At 39.9% G+C, this 24,353-nt stretch overlaps 2 protein-coding genes across 2 annotated transcripts in view; one reads left to right on the top strand and one right to left on the bottom strand.

Moving 5' to 3' along the window:
* Positions 1 to 14,075, top strand: part of anks1ab (ankyrin repeat and sterile alpha motif domain containing 1Ab) — a 59,735-nt gene extending 45,660 nt beyond the window's left edge. The window contains exons 7-13 of the mRNA XM_085407320.1: positions 454 to 624; positions 2,446 to 2,583; positions 2,802 to 2,873; positions 3,536 to 3,619; positions 3,735 to 3,872; positions 4,830 to 5,006; positions 8,282 to 14,075. Of these exons, the coding sequence (XP_085263446.1) occupies positions 454 to 624; positions 2,446 to 2,583; positions 2,802 to 2,873; positions 3,536 to 3,619; positions 3,735 to 3,872; positions 4,830 to 5,006; positions 8,282 to 8,401 (900 nt within the window). The 3' untranslated portion in view covers positions 8,402 to 14,075. The remainder of the gene's footprint in view (positions 1 to 453; positions 625 to 2,445; positions 2,584 to 2,801; positions 2,874 to 3,535; positions 3,620 to 3,734; positions 3,873 to 4,829; positions 5,007 to 8,281) is intronic.
* Positions 14,076 to 15,152: 1,077 nt separating this feature from the next.
* LOC146670414 (T-complex protein 11-like protein 1) lies at positions 15,153 to 24,353 on the bottom strand. The gene is made up of 10 exons (XM_085407321.1): positions 24,246 to 24,353; positions 23,491 to 23,581; positions 23,236 to 23,365; positions 23,009 to 23,129; positions 21,657 to 21,877; positions 20,788 to 20,924; positions 18,823 to 19,004; positions 18,308 to 18,489; positions 16,557 to 16,729; positions 15,153 to 15,886 (listed from the first exon to the last, which is right to left on the bottom strand). Exons 2-10 carry the CDS (start codon positions 23,567 to 23,569, stop codon positions 15,654 to 15,656), a joined length of 1,458 nt encoding a protein of 485 aa, XP_085263447.1. The 5' UTR covers positions 23,570 to 23,581; positions 24,246 to 24,353; the 3' UTR covers positions 15,153 to 15,653.

Genomic DNA, 24,353 nt, shown 5'->3' with positions numbered 1-24,353 from the left:
CTGTGTGCTGTTATATTTTAGTTTATTTTTTTCTTACTCTACAACAATCCAGACAGAGCTGAAGTGTAAAGCAGCATGGCACGGTTGAGCTGTTTTTCTATACCGACATCATTTTGTGAGAAAATGGATCCTTTTTCTTTCTGCAGCGGAAATCTAATTTTGGAATGAGATTCTTCAATATCATTATGTTCACAACAGTTAAATACTGAGGGCTGATTTCCCAGGCAGATTAAACTGGGCTAAAAAGAATTGAGAATCTCCATGGAAGAGGCTCTTTTTGTCGAGGATTAGGCTTGGATGTAGATCAGGAAAACCAGCCTGTGTAGACAGTGCTTTCAAATCATTAATCTGTGTGTGTGTGTGTGTGTGTGTGTGTGTGTGTGTGTGTGTGTGTGTGTGTGTGTGTGTGTGTGTGTGTGTGTGTGTGTGTGTGTGTGTCGATGCGTATGGCAGTTCCATGACCTCCTATCCCAGACCACATCTCCCCTGAGTCAGCTGGACCCCTACACCAGTCGCTCCATGGACATGCTCCTTCCCCTGACCGAGTCAGATCGGAGGCGAAGAGGAGTTGACCAAGACTGTAGTGTATCTCTGCGTTCTTATAGCGAGAGGCCACGTTCTGTAGTGAGTGCCACCTTCTTTTACCTAAATGCTTTTCTCCAACAATGTCTGTAGCTTTCAGCAGATGCAGGAGCACAATCAGGCACAAAGAAATGACAAAGATGCAAAGAAAACAGCCTGTTCTCTGTTTCCGCACACAGAAAACCATTGACAATAAGTCAGTCAGATTAATTGCAAGCCTTTTCTACAAACCCTTGTTTGACCTTCAATCTAACATACATAATATTTACAGTATATTTAGTCTTTCTAGCCATAGGTTTGACATCATTTGTCTTATCCAGTGTCTAACATTTGGGTTTTTCTTGGTACTGAGGCTCATATTGTTTCCTGCTTGTTATCAAGTAGAAATAACTTTGGGGGTATTGGTATTCCGTTTTAAATAATCACATCACTCTGACCTCTTCTTTCTTTTTTAAATAAATAAAAGAAACAAATAAATAAATGCTGCCGAAAGTTAAATGTGTTGTGCTGGTCCGGATGTAAAACGAAGTTTTGCATTGAAGGGTGGATGTGCAGAGTGATTGATTAAAGCAAAATGTAACTAGAACCAGTGAAAAAAGCAGAGGTGCATTCAAGGTTGTTGGGTTTTTACATTGTATTTTTGCTGCGTAGCCAGGTCTAAGCAGAGATGTTCAGACATCCTTCCACTCAGCCACCTCCTACAGCTCTTGCTTAGTCCTTAATCTTGGAGATATATAAACTCTCCAGTATGTCCTAGGTCTGCCTGAGGCTCTCCTCTTGATTAGACATACCTGATAAACCTCAACTAGGAGATGTCCTGGAGATATCCTGATCAGCTCATACCACCTTGTGGCTCTAATCTTAAGGATGTGCTCAGATGTACGTAGAAAATACAGTCGATGGAAAGTTTTGGAAACCCACATTTTGGAGCTGACATTTTGAATCAATATAGTTGGAAAACTCAATGTCATATTTAATCATCTGTCTGATATTTTCTCCCTGTCCAAATAAACATTTGAAGCACTGCTGATTCTTAATGAACAAAAACTTGAGTTTATTTCTTATATATAAATATGTGTAATTTTAGCTAATTAAGCTAATCTTAACTTCCATTAAGTCCCCAAACTGATAAATAGAATATAGAAAATATGTGTAAAATATAAAAAAAATAAATTGATGATCATTGTGATGAAGTAGTCTAAGGAAGAAAAAACAAAAAAGACATGAAGTGCCATTGAGCTTTTTTTTTTTTTGTAGACTATTGTTTCTTCTTTAAGAGAAGAAACCAAGAATAACACAGTGATCAAATCTTAGCATTTGTTAAAGGTCAAACTACAACACAAACAGTGAAGCTGGCATAGCTGCTTTCTGACTCACTGAGGCCAATCTGGAAGCACACGGGAGCATCCACAAATAAGGAAAGGGAATATGGTACCACTGCTGTATAAAAATCAATACTTACAATTTCCATAAAATCTTAGTGTGTAATGATCATCATAAGTATATTTTACTCTGACAGTGATTCATGAAAGCACTGAGCACAGCCTACACTGACCTTAAGGCCCAGCATGCATAATATTTATTCGTTTCCTAGCATAAAAGACTTGCATTAAATTGCTGACCAGACATCTGCCTTCACACTAATGTTCAGCGGTCAGAAACCCTTTACCTTGCCAACTTGATGGATGCACAAATTAGTATTTGAAATGAGTGTGGTTACAAAGATCCTGCAAAACATTGAAAAAATAGCATTTTATCCCCTTTAATATCTACAAAAATTGAACACAAGGCAGAGAATATTTTGTTCTTGGATCAGTCTGTTCTCTTCATTGCATTTAGCAGCCTGTTCATTTGCATCTGCAGGACAGACACAGCGACCGGCATAAAGAGTCTCGTCTAAACCTCCGGCCGCCGAGCCACTCTGCTACCTATGCCACGGTCTCCGCCTGGCATCACCAGCCTGAGAAACTCATTCTGGACTCCTGCGGGTACGAGGCAACAGTAAGTCACTTTTACTGTCTTCAGCATAGATGCCAGAATATGCTGTAAATATGTTATAGATGGACTATTAAACACTATTAAACAAGAAATAGTGTAGAACACTTTTATTCAAATACATCCTGTGCTTGCGATGGCCCGTCTGTGTCTGTAGTTGACTTCGTTTGCCAGCACCAACTTTTAAATCATTTTTTAAATTGTGTTTTGACTCTTTCCTCTAGTATCTAGGATCATTGATAATCAGGGATCTACGAGGGATTGAGTCCACACAAGATGCCTGTGCAAAAATTAGGGTAAGTATTTGCCAATGTCCTTCTAAGAGCAAATGTAAAAGCCATCGTGGTAACACCCAACGCTGACGCGTGGTTGGGGAGAGAGCTATAACTTTATGTATAGAATAACCAGTTAAACATACTTTTTTTTTAAAATTTGAAAAAATTGGTGGTATTTTCCCAAAATAAGGTTTAAAAAGCCTTTTTTTTTCTTACAGGTTCTTGCCGGTTGATTTTTTTTTTTACTACTTTAATTTACATTGTGGGCAAACACCATGCTAGTTCATGCCATCAATCAATTTTTAAGTCCACTAAAATACAATAAAGTAACAACTAGATGTATCTGGCAGCAAACAGCTGAAACTAAACCTTTAACTTGCTTTCATGTGAGCAGCAATACTGTTGGTTCATGATCTGTGTTCAGGTTATTATAAAGGAGATGATCAGGCATATTGGTTCAAAAGAGCCGATGTTCGGGGGTTGGGAGGCAGTCGTCTGCTGCGACTGGTGAAAACATGAGGGGAAAGAAGAGAGAAAAAAGAAGTATGAAACAGGACAAAGCCTAAATTGTAATAACAATAACTGAAAAGTGTTTTTATCCGTCATAACAATTAATAAACTCCCCAAAACAGGCAGTGATTTTTTTTCTTTATTCTCACTTATTCTTTTTGTATCTATTCCAGAAATCCAAGGACTCCAAAAAGGGTCCAGTTGTCATACTGTCCATTACCTATAGAGGTGTTAAGTTCATCGATGCAGCCACAAAGGTAATGGGAATTATTGATTATTGACCTGTCCAATGCAAACACTGCTGTTGACTTTCTCACTGTCCATTAGTGGTTGATTCCCATTTAGCGCTCACTTCATTCCTGTCTTCATTAGACTATAGTAGCAGAACATGAGATCAGGAACATCTCATGTGCCGCGCAAGACCCAGATGACCTCTGCACATTTGCATACATTACCAAGGATCTGAAGAGCGGCCACCACTTCTGTCATGTCTTCAGCACTGTGGAAGTGGTGAGTAACATCAGCCCTGTGATTGATTTAATAGAATTAGAACTATAAGCATAATACACTGTAATTATGCTAATATATTAAAATAATCCACTACAGACAGCCCCATATTTTCATATCATTGTGGAACATTTTGCAAATTTTGGGGTAAATAAAGAAAGAAAACCAAAATGTCCCATTGTAGGACGTCATATATCCTGCAGTTAAACCTGCCTTGAGCATCCTATGGATTATTTTCTTGATTGGCTCATCAAATAGCTTGATTAAAGACCCACTCCTGCTATGCATGGCATTTCCATGCACAAGCACAAATTATGTTGTCATTTGAGTCGAAAGGTCTGTTAAAAGGTCAGCAGTGAGGTTTCATTTTTGGCAGCTCGACCACTGTGGGGGCACTTTAACTGCAGGGAAAAAAATTTTGTTTGTGGGTTTGTTTGTTTTTTTTTAATGAACTGCATTGAAAAAGATCTTTACAGGACTAAAAAAAACACTGCTGAGCCTCGATTATTTATACTTCACACAGTTCCTCCATGCACAGAATGTCAGATTAAAAACTGCTTTAGCTTTTCTCTGTAAATGCATCATATTTAAACAAGAGCCTGTGGATAATTATACAAAGTAATTATCCTAAAAATGTGAAGAGCAGCGCTTTTGTGTGCTGCGAATTTGCTGAAAACAAGTGTTGCTAACCAAATTGAATAGTGGTTAACTCAAAACAAATACTGTAACACGTTCAGAAGACTTTTTTAGTCCAAGCTTTGTAGCGTAACTAATACAAGGTGCTTAGTTGTGTTTTTTTATGGAAATTAAATGTTTACTGAGCACACAAGCAAAGTGCATAAAGATTTTGTCTTTGTTGTGTGCGGTCATTTAAAGTCAGCTGTTAAAAAGTTGTTTTTGCCTGCTTTGCTTTTCGTCACATATTTCAGTACAATGAATCTTTATTTTCCACTCACACAGACACAGACCTACGAGATCATCCTAACGCTGGGACAGGCATTTGAGGTGGCTTATCAGATGGCGATTCAGTCCAGGGCGAGACACTACATGCCTCCTTCATCTCTGGGCTCTGAGGTCATAGACACCAAAACCAGCCGTCCTGTATCTCAGTCCTGGAGCAGCATGCGAAGATCAGCAGTGAGTACCAGCCTATAAAACCTTAAGAAAATCGTGGCGAATGTGTGCATCTCTGAGTGCATTTGAGTGGTGAGGTTGCTCTACACGTTAAAAGGAAAGCGGGTGTGAAGGAACATATTGTGCAGTCATACTTCAAAATAGGTAGACAGACCCTGTGACCCACTTTTTCTCCACTGCTGAACCCCTAATGGGCCACCTACAAAGGAGGATTTGCTGTGCGTGTGGTAGAAAGTGATGAGTCATTACTTTGCTCTGTGAGTCACTCCAATCAGAGGAGACTTTCTTTTTGTGCATATGTGAAGCGTGATGAATGATTCCTTTTATTTGTTGCTAACAGTGGGGTGGGAGGAGGTGTGTGATTTCCTCTGGGATTTTTCTAAGCTTGTGCACAGCCTCGTTGGTCAGAACCACCCGCTGCTTCCTCACTTCTGATTGAGTGTGCTGCATAAATGTTCAGGTATACCCTGAGCATTGATGTATTGACCTTTCAGGCTGCATATAATAAGCACTCAGTGATCACTGTCACCTGAGAGCGCTGCACAGCCACCACTAGGAGCATGCACGCACACACACTGCTGGACCACTTGCTTATTCAGAGACACAAATCACATTGTTTTACTACCTGCCTGCAAGGATAATATATGGAGTGATCACAGAGCTGCATAATGAGCCTGCTGGTTGTTTAAGTTTTAGATGAGAAGAGTGGGGGGGGGGGGCTGATTTCTGTCAGCTGCGATTTGTTTTAATACACTTCGCTGCTACCAAGTGAAGTGAAACAAAAACTGTGACAATCATGAAGGTTTCTTATGTATTTTACCTAAGAAGAGATTGACTGTTTGCTAAGCCCTGTCCTCTGTAGTTTGCATAAAGACAATATTTCCTAAAACAAAAAATATTTATCAACTGTTACTGTCAGGTTTTTCCCCCCTCTGGTTTTAAAACAAAAATATTGTAAAGGAATCTTAAGTATGCATCTCAAAATGAAAAAAAAAAAAGTCCAGTGTATGCCCATTGGCCAGATTCGTTAATGGCTGTTTCCCTTAAAGAAATCCAGTTGCGATTGGTCGGTGTATTTCTTACGCCAGGAAAAGCCCCACCCTACTATTATCATTAAAATACATAGTTATCAGAAATAATGCAGTGACTAAAACATATGTCATTAGATGACATGTATACATTACTGTTATTGGGTTAAATAGTACTCAATGACATGACATATTAGGAAACCAAAATATTTGAGTGTTTGCCCATTTAGTGTCAGAGCTTTGAAATAAAGCAGAAAATGGTAAACATAAGTGAAAACAACTGTTAAACCAGTGTGCTAAGACAGATTCAAAAGCTGCACACCTCTGGCTCAATTTCACAAACTTCGCCAGCTCATCATCTATGCACAAATATTTTTTGTTGTGTCTAAAGCTAGCTAACCCTAGTATTTTATCTGTGCTGTGGATAGAATATTTCTAAAAATGCTTTACAAAGCTTCCACTGTTAATTAGCGTGATGATCAAATGTTGCTTACTTGAGTAACTTTAGCTGGAGTGTAAATGTGCCCATATTCAATAAAGAAAAGGGCCTAGCCAGTAATGTTAACCTTTGACAGACCCCAGGATGCACTCAGTAAAGGAACAGTGCAAAGTGGATTTCTTAATAATGATGTATGTTCTTGAGTTTCTTGGCTTTGGGAATAAGTTTGTAATCTTTGGTGTGTTTGTTTGCTTTTTAAATTGGAATATAGGAACAACACTGATGCAACCTTCATAGCTGTTTCCAGTATATAATCGCTTCACCGGGATCACTGACAAATATTGATATGTGAATTTGAACAATTTATAGAAATACTGTTACCCTGGACAGTTAATTTCTCAAATCAGATGCATGCACAGTTATTATAGGTTTGTAGGTACTAAACTAGTCTTCTGGGCATGCTGCTGATTTCTTTAAACAGTAAAAACACTCGTAAATGAATTCCTCACACTTTGCTCCATCTTTACTATAGCCACATGCACGCCACTTGAGCAAGTGGAGAAATCCAACGCTTCACAGACCTGCCATATGGAGGGCCAAAAATGACACAAGTATAAATAAATACTGCCATGCCTAGCTGGAGCTACTAAGCTATAATTGGACCGTCAGTATTCATGGACAGGGTTAAGTAAACAGTCAATGACAAGAAAACTCAAAGATGCTGAGAAATTTGCCCTCTTGAGCTTTAAGGACAGATAATGAACTGCTCGTTCTGCTGCTTCTGGATTTCTACACTGTCTGTTTAGTGCATATAAATTCTCTGTCCCTCTGCGCTCTTCTTTTTTTTAACATGTCTTTATTCTTGTCTTCTTGGTCCTCCTGCTTCCCAGGGTGCCCCTCTGCTCGAATGCCGCTGCTGTCACTGTCACACGTGTACTACCCACCGTCCTTCCTTCCTCCCGTTGCACTCTGTTAGCCCTGGAGTCCAGGTCCTTCTCTTTCCTTTCCTCTATTCAATCCTTAATCATGCATCTTCTTACACACAATTCCCTCTCCTCTTTATTTTTCTTGCATCTGAGTGCTTCGGTGCACCTCGCCTCCACGTTGTGTGGTTATTAGTATTTCAACCATGAACCTCATCCTTTTATTTTCCCATCTCTCATCTTCATCTTACATTTTAGTGTTAAAATGCAATTAGCTCTGTGGTTGGAGCGACTCATTGATGTGATTTACCGTCTTTATATGAAGACTGTTGGCTAAATTATGCCAGTGTGGGTTTAGCCCATTGCGTCAATAACATGATGGCTGAAGTTGTTTCTGCTCGATGGTTTTAAACTGTTTTTAAGATATTTTCAACTGAAGGTGTCTTTCATAAGCAGGAAATTTCAGATTGCCAAACGCCTACGTTGAGATTTTTTTCAAGCTAATTAAAAGTCAAATGTATTTCTAAGTAAATTACTCAGCGTAATGCATGTAGAATTATGTGTCTTTGCCGTTTGTGCTATGACAGTAGCCAATGGTGTAGAGCATGGTGCTTTTGAACTACTAATCAGAGTATGTTTTAACTCCCAGAGGGTCGTATTGTTGGTTTTACTGCCGCTGCTTATACAGGCTGAGGGTCTTTTCTGTCAGACATCATCCATGTTGTGGATTGAGCCCTGAATGTCTGTGATTATAACATGATCACTGGACTGTACCTCTAATCCACATGCACGTGTGTGAGCTGAGGACTTGTCAGTGTGGCGCAATGGCCTCCACTGCCACACGTCTCACGCCCTCCTCTCGTCCCTCCTCCCTCCCTCCCCCGGCAGATCGACCCCCTGGAGATGGACCCAGACATGCAGTCCCTGGGCAGCACCACCTGGCTCTTGGACCAGCGGGACGCCAACAGGCGCCCTGTCAGCACCAAGTACGAGACCACCATATTCTGAGGCCGGACTCCCACAGCCGCCCCTCTGCACCCCCCTGTATTTTCCTCTGCCCCTGCATCCGGTTCTCTATTTATCTCTCACACTCACACATATATACATGTGAGCCCCGTGCCTTCTCACTGTGATGGTATAGCATCCCTCAGGGCTGCCTACTCCTGCACCCTCCTTTGCCCTGCCCAGCGACCCAAACCAACCTCCTACCTGCCATGACAAACACTCCTGCGGCTCCCCCATGCCTCCCCAACACCCCCTGGCAGCCTCCGTCGCCTGTTGCTGCTACAGCCAATGGCGGAGCTCTGGAACGGATGATCCTGGACTGATCTCATTTTACAGTGGCCCCGCTCTCTCAACCAAACTGCCTCTTCCTCCTCATCCTCCTCTTCCTGACAACTTGCATCTGCCTCCAAATCCCCGATAGCTCCCAGAGGTTGCATCTTTATTATTCTTCCTCTTTCAAGCCATTTTTTTTTTTTAAAGTGATTCTCCACAGACAAAACAGGCATGCTCATTTTTTCTCTTGCTCTGTCTAGACTTCACACTGGCTAAAGGCAAGTTGAAGTATTTCCAGAAGTGTTGAGTTTATATTATTTTAAAAATGGTTTTCTGTTAGACGTTTTGGGAAATATGTCTAGCAGAGAATTACGTGAGGATATTGACAGTCTCACAGGTGTATAGTTAATATAAAGCTGAAACAGAAATCACACAGGCTACATATCTCAATAAGCACATTCACCAAAGCATTCTCCCACTGATTATTGACAAATTTCAGCTATTTAACAAATAGCTAAAGAAACGGTCTAATATTATTAGATAGGTTAGATTATAAGTATACTGCACGTTTTAGTTTTCACACCAGCCTAGACACAGGCGACCCCTCCTCTCCCACCCTGGCAACCTCCAGTTACTAGGGGAAAAAAAGTGTAATGGTTGCTGAGGTTATTGGTTGTGAAATTGGTTGCTAAAGCCCATCGTGCAACTTTCCTTGCGATTGTTTTGGTTTCCAGCAGATTGCCACTGGTGCCCGTTGTTCACATGGAAGATGCCAACTCATCTGCAAACACTTGCTAATTATGCACAGAGTGACCATTCATTTTCAAAGTAAAAGGTGCTGTTGAAATGTGTTGCTTGGATGAAAAGAGCAATTTTTACTTTTGAAGGTGAACAGTCTCCAGTTTTAGTCTGCAGTGCACTTCCTAAGGTTTCACTACCACTCGGGAAGTAGCTGTGGCAAGTGTTTATAGACAAGTCACCCTCCTTGATGTAAAGTACAGGTGAACTTGCAGTCTTAACAACCAGTGCAATCACAAGCAAGTTTTTGATGCAGCTCCATTTTAGCAACCAAGTTCACCCAGCAGCAGCCAGAAATCTCCGCAACTAGTCGGGGATTAAATATTTTCCACTAACGACCCGTGGTTGCCAGGGGGACCAGTCTCTAGGCCTGTGTGACTGAGGCCTAACTGAGATGTGGGTTTTTTTTCCAACCTAGCTTTTGTTTTTCCATTCAGTTTAAGTTAACTATAACAACCTCAGTCCACATCCCAAATTTCAAAGTTCCTCCCATCAGGGTCCACAGATTAGGAACCGCTGGGTTAAACAAGCCACATCGTTAGGGAGCTTTAGTGGTGCTGATTGTGTTTCATTTTCTAAAGGCAGGTTAGCTAGTTATAAGATTGTATGCCAAACAGATTAAAGCATTTCTACTTAGTTTATCCCAAAAGTTGGTAAATGTCTGTGTTATAGCAACCAAAACAAAAAACACAACCAAAAAAAGAATGGCTTAAATAAATTCATACAATAAAAATAAAATAACAGCAAAAACTACTGAAAAGAAAGTTACATTTTCAGTTCAGTATCGGTTCTTGTGGCAGCTGAGCTTAATTAAGCAGGTGCTCTGCTACCTGTAAATCCAGTCAGCTCCATATTAAATGTACAGTTGTGTCCCCTTGCATAATTCCCAGCAAGCATATTCTCCAAAATGTTAACTTTTTCTTTATTGTGTCTTTTTGGTATCACACAGATAGATTTCGAGTCTGTAGCTTATATTTAGTTTTTTTTTTTATTATTATTATTAACATATCTTTTTCATTTACACAATTGTTTGGTTGTTTTGCCTCTCGACAGTTATAATTTTTTTTCTTTCTCCATCTGTAGCCTGTCCTGTCTTACCAGGCATCTACCACTGTGAAGCACTATGAGGAGGCTGCTTTGATAGCATGGGATGCAAGATGGACAATTAATCAATGAAAGACAAAACAGCAACATGCAGCAAACAACTTGTGTTTTCTTTTTGTTGTTGTTGGGGTTTTTTCTACGCATTTGTACAATACTCATAGAAAGACCACAAGGAATCGGTCACGAATCTAATCACTGATGTCTGGACTCAAAACGGACCAAAAACTGAGACCTCGTAAACTCACACAAATACACACATACACACCCAGAAGGACAATATCAAGGACAACAGCCTTACTTCATTACGGTTATCTATAATCAACTAAAATCCCCTAACCTGCCCGAACACCACCACCCAACAACTGCACGCCTCCACCCTGCTTCTAAAAGACTTTAAAGGCAAAAAAGAAAAGAAAAAAAGGCAACACTTCTTATTTCCTGCTGTATTTAAACTGACTGTGACTAGCTGGGATGACGTTGATGCAGAGATGGTACAGTTTTTGTCAGGATGAGTCTTTGCTCTGGCCTTGTACTGCCCAGTGCCTCTCAGCAGTCGTGGTAGCACTGAGAGCCTGAAAATCACAGCTTCTTCTTATTGTCAGTTTAAACAAAGAAAGAAAAATGAAAAGGAACACTGTGTTTAAAAACATGGCACTATCCCTTTTAAGACCTTGTTTTCTTTTTTTCTTATGGTGCAAATTTGACATTCGTGGATTTTTGTGATACTTTTTGATAGACGGGGCATAACTGAAATGTGGGTTGGGGGGAATGATTACGAAGGGATTGTAAAGAATCCCAACATTACTACCAGAGGCAAAAAAAAAAAAAACATAAACAAAACATTAAACAAAGTTTAAAAAAGAATATTGGGTGTATTAATGAGCCTCTAGCACAATCTGATGCACATATCCCGTCATAGCATCTTATTATCATGATTACTTGAGTAGGTATCCATGCTGTTTCACTCCAGTTTAGAATTAGGTACAGTACATGCAAAGTGTGCTACTTTGAGGGGGTGAAAAGATTTTATTCCACTACATTAAAAGAGCCAAATCTAAATGTTGCTCTGGTGTCGTGTTAATGCGAGTGGATTTGTAATGCTGAGAGCGTGGTACCATTTTTTTTTTTCTTAAAAGATTTTCCTCCTGCACTGTGACTGAAAAAAAAAGGTCGTCGTGAAGTCGACACATATCTGTGGGTTCTCCCCTGTGTGCACTACCTGCTGTGCGTGCTGTATGCCTTGTTTCTGTCTGTCCTCATGGGAGTTTGGACTCTTACATCACTGGCCACTGTCCTTGTTTTTTGTGTGCTGCGGGAGAAGTGAAGGATTGAGCTCGTGGAGGCTGACTGATTTTATTTTTTTTATTACGGTGTAACCGGCCTGCGTGCGGTACCGTGGCTGTGTCATTGCCACTCTGTTTCTGACTGTTAACTGTTAGCTTCCACTGATGATTGCATGTTGGCAGTGTGTTTGTGTTTTCGTACCCTTTGATGCACTTGGCCTGAGCAGTCTCTCTGTATGTACCGTAGCAGTGTCTCGTCTCCTCTCACTCACCTGCCATTCGCTTTTTACGTTCCCTCTCCCCGTCACACGCCAACTCAGCGCTTCACCCTCATTTCGTTTTGCCATCGTCGTCCAACATTTTGTCACGTATGTTCTCCCATTCTGTGTGTCACCGAAACAACCTGCTCTATTATGGATGCACAATATAAAAGCATTACACTTAAATGAGCAGCAAGCTATTTAAAGCAAGTTTTGGTGGCATGATATCGCTGTGCATGTAACCGCTCTTTTTAACATTGGTGTTTTCCTTGTGTAGCTCGCCCCAGCGTTCAAGTTTCCGGATACCAAGCTGTGAGTTGAAGGGGAGCAGCCGATGCGAGTGTGTTTGTGTGTGTTGAGTTATAGCGGGCAGAGCAGTGTGAAAGAGCTAGAAAGAAACTGAGAGGTAAGCCTTATGCAATGTGCAGGGCCAAACCAGCGCTTACTCTGACATTTAGATCTCACTCCGTATATCCCCTGCTCCTCCACTGCCCCTGAGATGAATCCCAACACAGACTAAAAGGTAAACCGGTAGTCCCACATCACTGGCTAAACAGGACCTGTGTATCACTCCTGTCTTGAGAAAGGTCACTCAGAAAGGTCAAGTCTATTTCCTGGCCTCCGTGTGACTTTCTGATCTTGTTATGTAGGTACTGTAATGTTTAGAGCACTGTAGACCATTAATGATATAGACCATTAATGAGCATTTCTATTGATTCAGGTCTATTGAAAATGTGGGAATTATTATTAAAGGGTAACAAAATGTAGAGGAAAAGAAAAAAAACTGTACCAGCATACAATGCTTTGCCCATGTTTCTGGACAGAGTATGGTTTGTCAATGAAAATGTGATACTGTTTCAAATTTCAAAGCAATATTATATTAATGACATTAAATAATACAAAGACTAAAGAATCCCTCTCACATCTGTTGTCAGCATTGATTTCTTTTATATGGCTGAGTAGTTAAAAGCAGAAACATTACACCAGCTGTTTAAAATTTAAAGTGACAAATACAACAAACATGGTAATTAATGTACAATTATACTTTCACTCTTTCTCCTGCCAAAGAGATTAGTGGGTGGTGCAACTTTTTATTCTAAACAAACGATTAGCCCCCAGTCTCTGTTTCTCTCATGTCTCCAACTGCATTCAAGTCAGAGCCAAGCATCCAGGTGCCTGGTGAAAACACACACACACACACACACACACACATCAGTATTCAACACAGTAAACGTAGCATTTGCACAACATGAAGAAACATTTTTCTGTCAGGTATATGTTTATCAGTTCTGTTGGGACGTATAGCAAAGTCAAAGTTAAATGAGAATTGCCTGTCCTTTTTTTGCATGTTTTTGCTAACCGTATGAATACAATTCTTCAAAACTGGCATTGTTTTAGAAATGTTTTATTTTAGCTACATTCCAGCTATGGGTATACATTTAATTTAAATAGAAAATGAAAAGCTGACTCTTTAAAATGCATGTTGGGTCATTCTGCATAGCTCTCGAACCTAACAGCTCAGTCACACTACAGTAAAAGCAGGGAAAAAAATTGCCCATTGCTTTGTGTTTGAATCCATTCGTTTATTCAGTTTTTGCAACTGGAGACCGATTGACTATAGTTGTGGCGACCAAGTGGTCAACCAGAGGTTGAGCGTGTAGCACCCTAAACCTCTGGACAAGCACACTGGACTGCAAGACGACTGCATTGGTCACCGATAATCCCCAGAAAGTCAAATAATTGCAATTTAATTTATAAACGCAGACAGACTGGCAAACAATCTGAGTTAGTCTACTCTGATGAGTACAACCTGCCTGCTGTCCTGCAGCAACTATGTAAGTATTTGAGGAGGAATTTCAAATCTATGAGGGGCTTGCTGGGCCCCACTGAATATAAGTTAATGTTGGTTTCTGTTTAATGAGAATTCCTGAAGCATTTGAGATTTTCACTCATTTATCACATTTACTCACTCTTGTTATGCTCAGTGTAACACTTGTTAAAAAGCTTTTATTGCATTACTACAGTAACATACAGTAACATGTTGTCAGCTCCATGTGGTATTATTTCATCTCATGTTTCTGTTATTGGCTTTACCCCACGCATGCATAAAAGGTGTGCTCACAGTGACAGCAGGTAAAGGAGAAGTTCATTTGAATTTCATTTATATAGCGCCAAATCACAGCAGTAGTAGCCTCGAGGCACTTTGAGAAGTGTCACTGTAAAGTATGCAGTGGTCACTCGCAGAGCTAAAATAAGACTAATTTGAATAAATTAGACGGATAACATTTTATTTATGAAAAGTATATTTGAAAGTATAATAAGTCTTTTATTAAAAAACAAATACAAGTTACCAGGTATCGTATCATCACAATTGGGTGCATCACTAAGGTAGCGACCAATGAAATCACCAACTGTCTGCTTCTGTATTTATAATTATTATTTATTGTATGAGCGGGGGGAAAAAACTGTATAGTTGTGACCAAATCTGTTTTTGTACCAAGATTGTGGATTAAACATGAGAGTCAATGGAGACACAAGTGGTCACTAAAGGAACTGCAGTTTTTCCTCACTTGTACACTGTCTGACTTTGACTGCTTCCAGAATTGGCCCCTGCTGGCCATTATAAAGAATCTAGGTTTAAGGCGTTTATGCACTGGCTTTACTTTATAGACCCCAGGGCTATGTCCATCTTTTTTATACAGTTTGTTAATGGGTTACAAAAATAATGCCAGAAGCAAATAAAAGGGCACAAATTGGTTTCTGAATACTTCCTTTGCTTGTTGGCAGTCAGCTATAGCACAGTCACTCCAAACATTTGAAATGTTAGCGTGTACATACATTTAAAACAGGACTCTTGTAAGCTTCACTACAATAACATGTAATGGGGGAAAAATACTAAAAAACCATATTAGTATTTTTGAAAAGAAAAAAAAATACAGATTTTAAAATAAGACCTCTTTAGGATTTAACTTATCCCATTGTATGTGCATCCTGTAACAGTTTTTTTCTGAAATATTGCTTAAAATGTAACAAGGTGAACGATAATTGCTTTCAAGCTCACGTGTTTTCATGTCTTTGAATGGCTGGTGGAAAAAATATATCACTTTGGTATTTGTTTAGTAGCACATACCCGCTCCAATGTCAACGACTGAAAGAAACACAAGTATATTTTTGATTCAAGAAGAAAAAAATAATAATAATAAAAATATTGAAAAGGTGCATGCTGTCTTTGGTAAGTTACTCATAAACATTTTTCAACATGAAGAGCTACATATTAAAGCTTAAGTATTATTTACAGACTCATCATATGTTCTTTGGTGCTCTGATTTCTAAAACCATTCACATTCAGCGTCTTAAAATGGCTAAATATAATAATTATAGCTTTCACCTGGGTCAGAATTACTAAAATTTCTTTCACGTGTTTGTTTTTTTCAAGGCAGTAAATATGTATAAGGCAACACAGGATTTTGGTTCTGTGCCTTTGTTTCTTTAAATTGCCTAAGAATGTAGCTACAAACTGAAAGGGTCAGCCTCAGTTTAGCGCGAGTCCTCCCCAGCCTCGGCCCCTACTGGCTGGAACAGCAGTTTCCTGAGGATGGGCGCATAGAAGGGACCAAAGACTGTTTGGTTGAAGTGGACGATTCGCCCAAAGGCCGTCCCCAGCTCAACTAGCTCAGCACTCAGCAGCCCGAGGGGAGCAGGCAGCTCTGGACTCCTTTTAGCAGGGCCGCCCCGCAGCGTGTCCTGGAGGAAACCCTGTACCCTTTCTCCTGTTTGATGGAGAGAAGGAGGGAGAGAAGTCAGCTCTGCAGCAGCACACATCCAAGTTTAAACAGAGATTATCTAAACTCAGCAGCATTAAAGTGCAGGAACATGTACTTATCTATCTTAATGAAAATATTTTTCCAGGACCGCTTTTTTTTTAACCACTCTGTTTGGCCAAGTTATCCTAAATTTTAATGAAGTAAGAACTTAACCAAAAACCTGATGCCTTGGACACACTGGACATCATGCCAACATATGCCAAGTTTTCAGCTAATAGCTCTTGTTGTTTATAGATTCAACTGAAGATATGGGAACAGGCTGCTAATAACAGTGTGACAAACACTGGTTTGTCCCTTAAGTGCTTATTTGAATGACTCATAAGTCAGGTTCAAGTGGTTTAACAAACAAAAAATATTCCTGTGAAAATGGTCAGGTACAAGGAGTGGACAGAAAATGAGTGGAAAAAGCAGCCAATAGTCAAAGCACACGTTCAAAAGACCTTCAGAAAGCGTAAAATATACTTCTTTTAAAAATGTTTTTCCAGTAACGGTAGTCTATAATGGCCATTTTTTCCACTCACACCTTACAAAACGTAAACAGCTGACATTATATAGTAATACACACTGATGTAAGTCCAATATGTGGATATATTTCATTTCCCCCATCCTGTCTTACCTATAAGCACGCAGACTGGGTTGTTGTGTTTCCACAGCTCAGATATTTGTCCCTTCAGCAGATCCTGGCTCTCCTCCGGCAGGGCTGCTCCTCCCTGAGTAGCCAGCGCTTCAGACATCTGCTGCAATACTATCTCCCCAATCCCCAACAAGGCCCCCTTCAGGTCAGCTTCCCTGTAGCACCAGAAACCGGCATCAGACCAACCATCAGCATTCTTCATCAGACATATATTGTCTCACAGGCCTACGCATCTATGCACAGGAACTGATGGAAGTAATAAAGGAGTTCTCCAAGAGCAGGATTTTGATTAAAGTTCCTCTCCTGCCCATTGATTAAACTCCTACAAACTCATCTTTGTTTTTCACAATTACACATTTGTTTCCATGAGTGCACTCCTTAAAATGGCTTAAATATAATTCTACACCCTTGCCTCTTTTTAGTAGATGCGTATTTATGAAAATGCAAATTAGTGTCGTCTTCTGTGCCCTCTCACCTCGTCTGCTGCTTGCCTGCTGCTGAGGCATATCTGCTTTGCTCTGACAGTTAACACTGAAAGACTACTTTCTGCTATGCAATGATAAAACTAACGTAGGAGTAATTGAGCCACAGATGTTTGACATGGAAATAGATTTTGAAGAGCAAATGCCAGATTGTCTGGAACTCAATTTTTCAGAACAGCTTCTACAGTGTTAGAAATTTTAAATTAGAACTATTATCCTCATTTAGACTCCATCATTTTAAAGTTGGGGAAGTTCAAAATATTCCTTACTCCACTTCTACTACTTCTACTATCTCAAACAAACAGTGTTAGCTCCTCTAACTCTAAGACCACGCTCCCTTTTAAGCCAACTTTCTTCTGACTGGCTGTCGCTGTCAAACAGACGGTTTGAATAGCAGGTAGGTGGGGCTTCTGTGCTCACAGGCTGCGCTGTGACCATATTAAGGATACCTGCTCTTGTTGACAAAATTTAGAGCCAGAGTTTAAAAAAAAACACAACAAAACAAACCAATGTCTGACAAAATTGGAGAACTTGCCAAATATCAAACATTGTTTGTATTTTTTCAAGAAAACATCACAAAATAATTCAAACATTTTTTTTCAAATCTATGAAATTGATTTGAGGTCATCTTCAGCCATGGCGGAGATATGCGGTCTAGGACTGCTTTATTTTGAAACTCTGGTCATGTTTAATATTAGCATCCACCATGGTAACAGTATATGCATAAAAGACAGTCAGGTAAAACAGATCCAGTTCATAGAGTTCATAGATGATCTGAACATTCAGGCTTGATTATAGCTGATAACTCCTCACAAATGTTAGATAAACCTCGTACCCCTAAACAGCTCTAACAAGTTAGCCTCATCTCGCATGCTGATTGGTTCAGTTTTTGAAGTTTGTCAACTATGAATCCAGGCCAAGTTTGAGATATTCATTGTTACAACACACCAAAGCAAAAATGTTCAACCATGGCAATGGCTTCTAATTTTGCTCAGGATTTCTCTTCTGGCGTTTAAATAATGCCTTTTATTGCAGCTCGGACCAGAGTGCAAGCAGACCTCGAACATTACAAGCTGCTGTTCCACATTTATCCGCTAATCATGACACGCCCTCTCTTGAACAGAAAGAATGAGGTTAGCTGGATCTGTTCTGACAAGCTAGTTGCCTCATGTCACCTCCATTGGTTTCTTTCTCATACAATACCTGTTCCCTGTGACAGCCAGTACATGCATCACCACATCCTCCTCTTACCTTGTGTGACTGCCCTCCAGCAGGGCAGTGATGGACTGCCTGAGTTTACCTACAAACCCCTGCAGGGAGAAAACGACGCGGCCGCACTGAGCGTTAGTCAAGAGCAGCACCGACGCCTCCAGGACCAACATCTGGAGCCGCTGACCAAGAGCATCCAGGCGGGCCCGATCCATCAGGATGGTCTGTGTGTGGAAGGCAGATTGGGGTCACAAGGGGGCAATGTTTTCCGCATAAATATGAAATCAATACCTCAATAAAGAGTCTAATGGTTATAACCCTAAATAAGATTGCGAAGCCACAGGTAATTGATGAATTTCCAGGGGTCATAGAGTATATAAATGCAAACTGTCATGATTCATCAATTATATTAATGCAGCGTCTAAAATCAGTTCACATGCTTTTAACCAGTGAGGAGGAATGGGTAGGCAAACTGAACATTCCCTCATAATCAATAAAATATCACCGGGTCCGATGAAAAGCATGGGCGTGATGTAATTTTTCAGACGGCAGCTGACCTCAGGGTATTTCTGGTCCTGTGGGTCCCAGTGGAGAAGACGTATGTAGGCCCGGTTGAGGACAGCGGTGGGGCTGAAAGGACCGCGGCTGTCAGGACCGGGAGAATCAGACTGCGCCTCACACGGCGACACCACCTCAGACGCTGCTGTCTGAAGCCAAGCAGTGGTATTGTCCAAAGAATCTGAAGAGAAGTGACAAATTATGAAATGATTAAGAATATACTAAAAAACTGAAACTACACAGATGAGACCGACTAAGTGAATCATGGATTTTAGTGGCTACTGAGCGAGACAGAGCCATAGACTGTTCATTAAAGATGGATGTAGCCATGGTTATGTCACTGTGGTTTGTCAAGCCTCGAGCTGAGCATTTTCACCATCCCCATTTTAGACTTTGTGATGATTGAGGCGGAGATCGACTGAGAAACTGAGCAATAACTCCATGCAACTTAAAGCATCCCCTGCTTTATCATCAATTTTTAAACTAATGAGACCATCATTTAAAAAAATAAACATGCTCTATTCAGTAGAAACTAGAAACTCATGTAGGGATTAGCTGTGAATTCATACTTGAGTTATTTTGCTAAAACTGCGTTTACCTTGTATGTGTTTGCACTTATTATTTACATATTTAAATATGCACCTTTAAAGCACAATAATTTCTTAAATTTACCTCTGTGGTTTTCCCCACACCTACCTTAGTCTAAGACTGTGGTGCTCTGTTAAAAAGTCAATCATCTCCATCCCACTTTGTCTTTTTATGAAGAGTAATCTATCAGCATATATTGACCTTTTATGTTACATTTGCAATTGACCTGGGACTATAGCCTTGGAGTTAAGTCTGTGGAACTGGTGTCGGATGTGGTGGAGGAGCTGGACCCAGTAAAAGGTGGTTTCTGGTTAGAGACAGCTGGTGAAAACCTGATTGCTGTGATGACTCTAGAACAGGGGTGTCCAACTCCAGGCCTCAGGGACCAGTGTCCTGCAGGTTTTAGATGTGTCCTTGTTCCAACACAGCTGATTTAAATGGCTAAATTACCTCCTTGACATGTCTTGAAGTTCTCCAGTTCTTTTGCTGCTCTTAAAAAGGACCCGTCTCGTCTTCTCCTTTTCCTTGACATGTCACTCGATGACACTTGGAATACGCTCCAGTAATCCCAACAAAGGCTTCACATGGGATTGCACCAAGTGTCTCTCCCAGGTGATAAAACTCTTTTGCTTAACTCATGATCTTGCTTACTATTTAGACTTTTCAGTATTTAAACTACTCACCAGAGTAGTGAGAAAAAATTGTTTGGCAAAAATCTCCCACTGCAGGTAAATTTTTTTAATCCTGAAAATCAAACCACGGGGAGTTACACGATTCTAATTCCCATTTTGACCACTTGGGGTCAATATCCTAAATGGCTGTTACTGATTATTTGTCTAATGACTCCATAAGCATGGTGTCTACTCTGGAGTTTATTAGATGAAACAATTACATTAAAAAACAACCCAAAACAAAACAACTAAGTGTGGATGTGAGACTGTGTGGTTCTCTTTGTCAGCCTTTTGTAAAGGCTGACTCTGACTATATGACAGCTGGGATAGGCTGCAACTCCCCCCATGACCCTAAGTTGGATGAGCGATTAACAAAATAAATGGATGGATGCTAACATGGCTTATTCAGCACCAGTGACTGTCACGCTGCCAGTTACTCTGATTAGCCAGCGCTACAGAAGCAGAGTACATGAGCCAAAAACTCAGTTCAGGGATTGGCTGTCCCACTCCTTACCCAATATATGAGAAGCAGAAAAATGGCAGGATGGTACTTTAGAGAGACGAGGGTCAAAAGAGGTTCAATTGAAAACTGAAATATCTAGCGACCATAAATGTAGCACTCACAAAGTCACCTTTATCATCTATCACTCGTTGCACCAGTGAAGTTGAAGATTGAAGAGTGCTGGAAATGAAATCCCTTCTCACCTGGCTGCTTGTCCAGGATCTGCTGGAATTTCGCCCGCTCGTACTGTATGGCCTGCTGCATGAGATGAGGCCTCAGGCTTTGAATGGTGAAGTTAACCATGTCGGTCTTCATGAGACCCAAGACACGGAAGATCTCCCTGGGAGGAATAATGTTTGAGTAAAACCTTTTTTGACATTCTTGGAAATAAGGTAACCTCAACCACTAGAGGGCAGAATTTTAATAGGCGTTTGGAGATGTTTTAAACAGTGGATACTTTAGCTCTACATGCATTTCCTCAAGAAATAGCAGGTAGAGCAAAGGACTTGCCCAGTTAAATAAAGGTTACACAACTCACAGCATCATCATGTGGCGCAAAGTGGTATTACATGATAGTACAGCTTGGCCAAAGTTCAATTTTAGTTAATATCTCTTCAGCACAACATATAGATGCTTTGGATATAAATTAATAGATTTGCATCTTTATATTGTTTAAATAGATTTAGTTAATTCTGGTGGGATTTATACTATTTTTAAAACAAGAATTTACAAGCACTTTTAAATATTTGCACATACTGAAGATTATTTTTAGTTCTAATTGGACATTATGAGAGGTATTACTGCAGAACGGAGCATCCAAACTCACACCAACTGAAAAGAAGTTTGGATTTATCTTATATTGGTACTGCATTACTAAGCAGAAAACTGATCAGTGAATGTATATTAATTCGGTTTTACGTTACATTTCATGGTAATAATGTGGTCTGCAAGTGATGTCATTACAGGAATACAGCTTGCTGCATGCTGGATTTTAAACAGGGCCACAGCCTGCCACTGATTCCATGTCAGACACAAGTTTATTCGCTGCAGGTGTTGTTAACCTGCTTCTTACCTCAGGAGCTCCACAGGTTCCTTGAGATCCCGCAGTGCTCTGACTTCTGGGTCGCGCACCGGAGCACATAAAGATGCCATGGTGTTGATAACGAATTCCGCCAGTCGGTGGAGGTCCAGAGCCCCGTGGTCGACCTCCTGCCCAATCAGATCCATATCCAGCACCTCGTCAAGCTGAGACCTCAGTCTGACGTGAGCAGGCAAGAGCAGGGACTGAAGCATCTAATGTGAAGAAAAATGTCTGTTTTCACTAACATGTTATGTTTTGTTTCGAAGTATTCAGTTTATCCAGTTCTTTTAATATAATACACTGCAAACACTCACTTGGAACTGTTTTTTAAGTCTATTTAATAAAGATTTAGCTACTACCAAGTTTACAATCCCTGGGCAGATAAACACAATCTTAAACAAGCTATAAAATACAAGCACACATCTAAGATAAAAGTAGAGTAGAATATGGGTTTGATTAAAGATGACATGGCCAGTTTCTTTCTGTTTTTTTAATTTCTTCTCCTTTTTTTGGAATCAAAAGAGAAGATATGAAAATCTACATATGTGCTCAAGGGATCTTATTCCATTTCTTATTTAAATTTACAGGAAATAGAAGATTGTGCAAAGACAGAGCTTCTCTAAGTAAATGTACACTCAAAGCAGCCAAACCTGAACCTCTCATCGGTTTTAAATAAATCTGTGCAAACCTTGTGGAGGCGCAGTAGTGTGACTATATTCAAGATAAACATCTGGGTATATATGTTGGGGTTCCCAGAAGCTACAAATACACTTTGCAGTGACCTAATATTTCATCTCAAAATATGCAATGTTGTTTTTTCAGTATGATCAAAGAAATGAACTGGATAATCACTTCCCTTGTACTGTATATTTTAAATCACCAACATTTTCATTCAATGTAAGGCACAAAGATTTCATCAATTTTGAAATTCTGAAACAAGCAGCTGTTCAGCTTCTTTCTTGTGTGAAAAGGACTGGGACATCTGCCCACAACAGGATTTCTACACATCAAAGTGATGTATAAACTCAAAGGACTGCCACACAGTTGCCAAACCCAATCTGTTGTAATATCATTGTGACGTGTATTTCTCTGATTTTTCTGTTTTATGTCACTTTAAAAATGACTTTTTAATTGGTACAAAAAAACCCCTAAAAGATCTAAAATGTAAGATTTTTTTTGTCTTCACATTTCTTATAAACCTGAATATTTTTGACAGCATCATAACAAATACATTGTGAATTAAAGTAATGCTTTATTGATCAGATAGCGCTAATTTCTCCTTTTGTAAGGTTGGTGATCATGTTTGTGCTTTCCTTTTGACCCTTACAATGCCAGATACTCACAGTTTTGACTTCCTGCAGCAGAAGGACAGCGTGGCTGTAGTTTGGAGGATCGCTGTTCAGCTGCTCCTGAAGACTGTCCCAAAAGGCCCGGTGAACGATTTCTGTCACTCTACCCTCCAGGCTGCAGACAAGCAGATTAAAAGAACAGCTCAAGGGTAAAAACACTCATTAATATAGGAACTAAGAATAACCAAGGTCACTGTAGATGTGGTTAAGTGTTTTCTTGCCTGTCTGTAGAAGGATTTCGGGGTTTGAAGCAGAAGTCTCTGTTCACCACTATCTCATGTGCAAGACTCATGTTGGAAACACAATTTTCCAGCTCCATTAGACTGGATAATGAGGCAGTGGGTGGGCTCCCTGACACCACAGACAGGACACACACACCCACAGATAATTAAAACTGCCACAGTGGTAATATTTCAATTACTAATGGCCCCTGAATGTGCCTGAAAACAATAACTGCTGTAATAACTGCCACGTACCTGTTGGAGAGTCAAGTTTTTCCAGACAGGGAAGGTCAGCAGGGGAATCATCAGTGGCTCCCTCTCTCTGATTTGGCATTTCAGAAGAAGTCTAGACATTTAAATCACTCGTTAACGTGGTACAAATAGTCACTTTTGTCAGGTTTTAACTACGCCTCCACTCAAAATGGTCATGGTTGAGACTGTTCGTCAATTGATTAACAATCAAGCAACAGTTTTAGTCATATTTTAATGAGAAACAGCACAGCTACAGTTTCAAAGATTTGCCCCCTGGTTTGGGGACTAGTGATCAAAAAGAACATAAAGTGTGACTACTTCTAGGAAATTATAAGGGGTTTTCATCTTTTTCTATAAATGTACAATAGTCCTGTATCTATATTCAACTCTATCTATATAAACACACATTTTTCTATATTTATATATACACACATACATATGTACACACACACACACACACACACACACACACACACACTATAGCAACTATTGATATAAATATGTTTATTGATATAAACATAAATATTTAGGTTAAACATTATTTATTAGGAAAAAAAAAGAAAACTAATGAAGTTGGGTACAAGGGTAAAATTGGGTACACCTACACTCCACACACAGAAAATGTACTATTACATGTGTACATTAAAGTATTAACAAAAAAATTACATAAAATAAAATGAGTAAAAATGTATTTATTAAAGTCAAAAATAGGACTACACAGAAATGAAAATATGACACCTTTCTAAAGGCGAACTTACCTGTTGCTGTTATTTAAAGAATATAGTATAGGTTTTAGAGGTGAGTAGTATGTTAGAAACGTTACAGTGTTTCTTTCCGCAGTTTAAAAACCTCCAGTTCAAAACGTC

This window comes from Rhamphochromis longiceps, linkage group LG5, assembly GCF_057381845.1.
Source record: "Rhamphochromis longiceps isolate RC_006_pf linkage group LG5, R_longiceps_female_GT1.1, whole genome shotgun sequence".
NCBI lineage: Eukaryota > Metazoa > Chordata > Actinopteri > Cichliformes > Cichlidae > Rhamphochromis > Rhamphochromis longiceps.
This window is presented reverse-complemented; position numbering and strand designations above follow the sequence as displayed.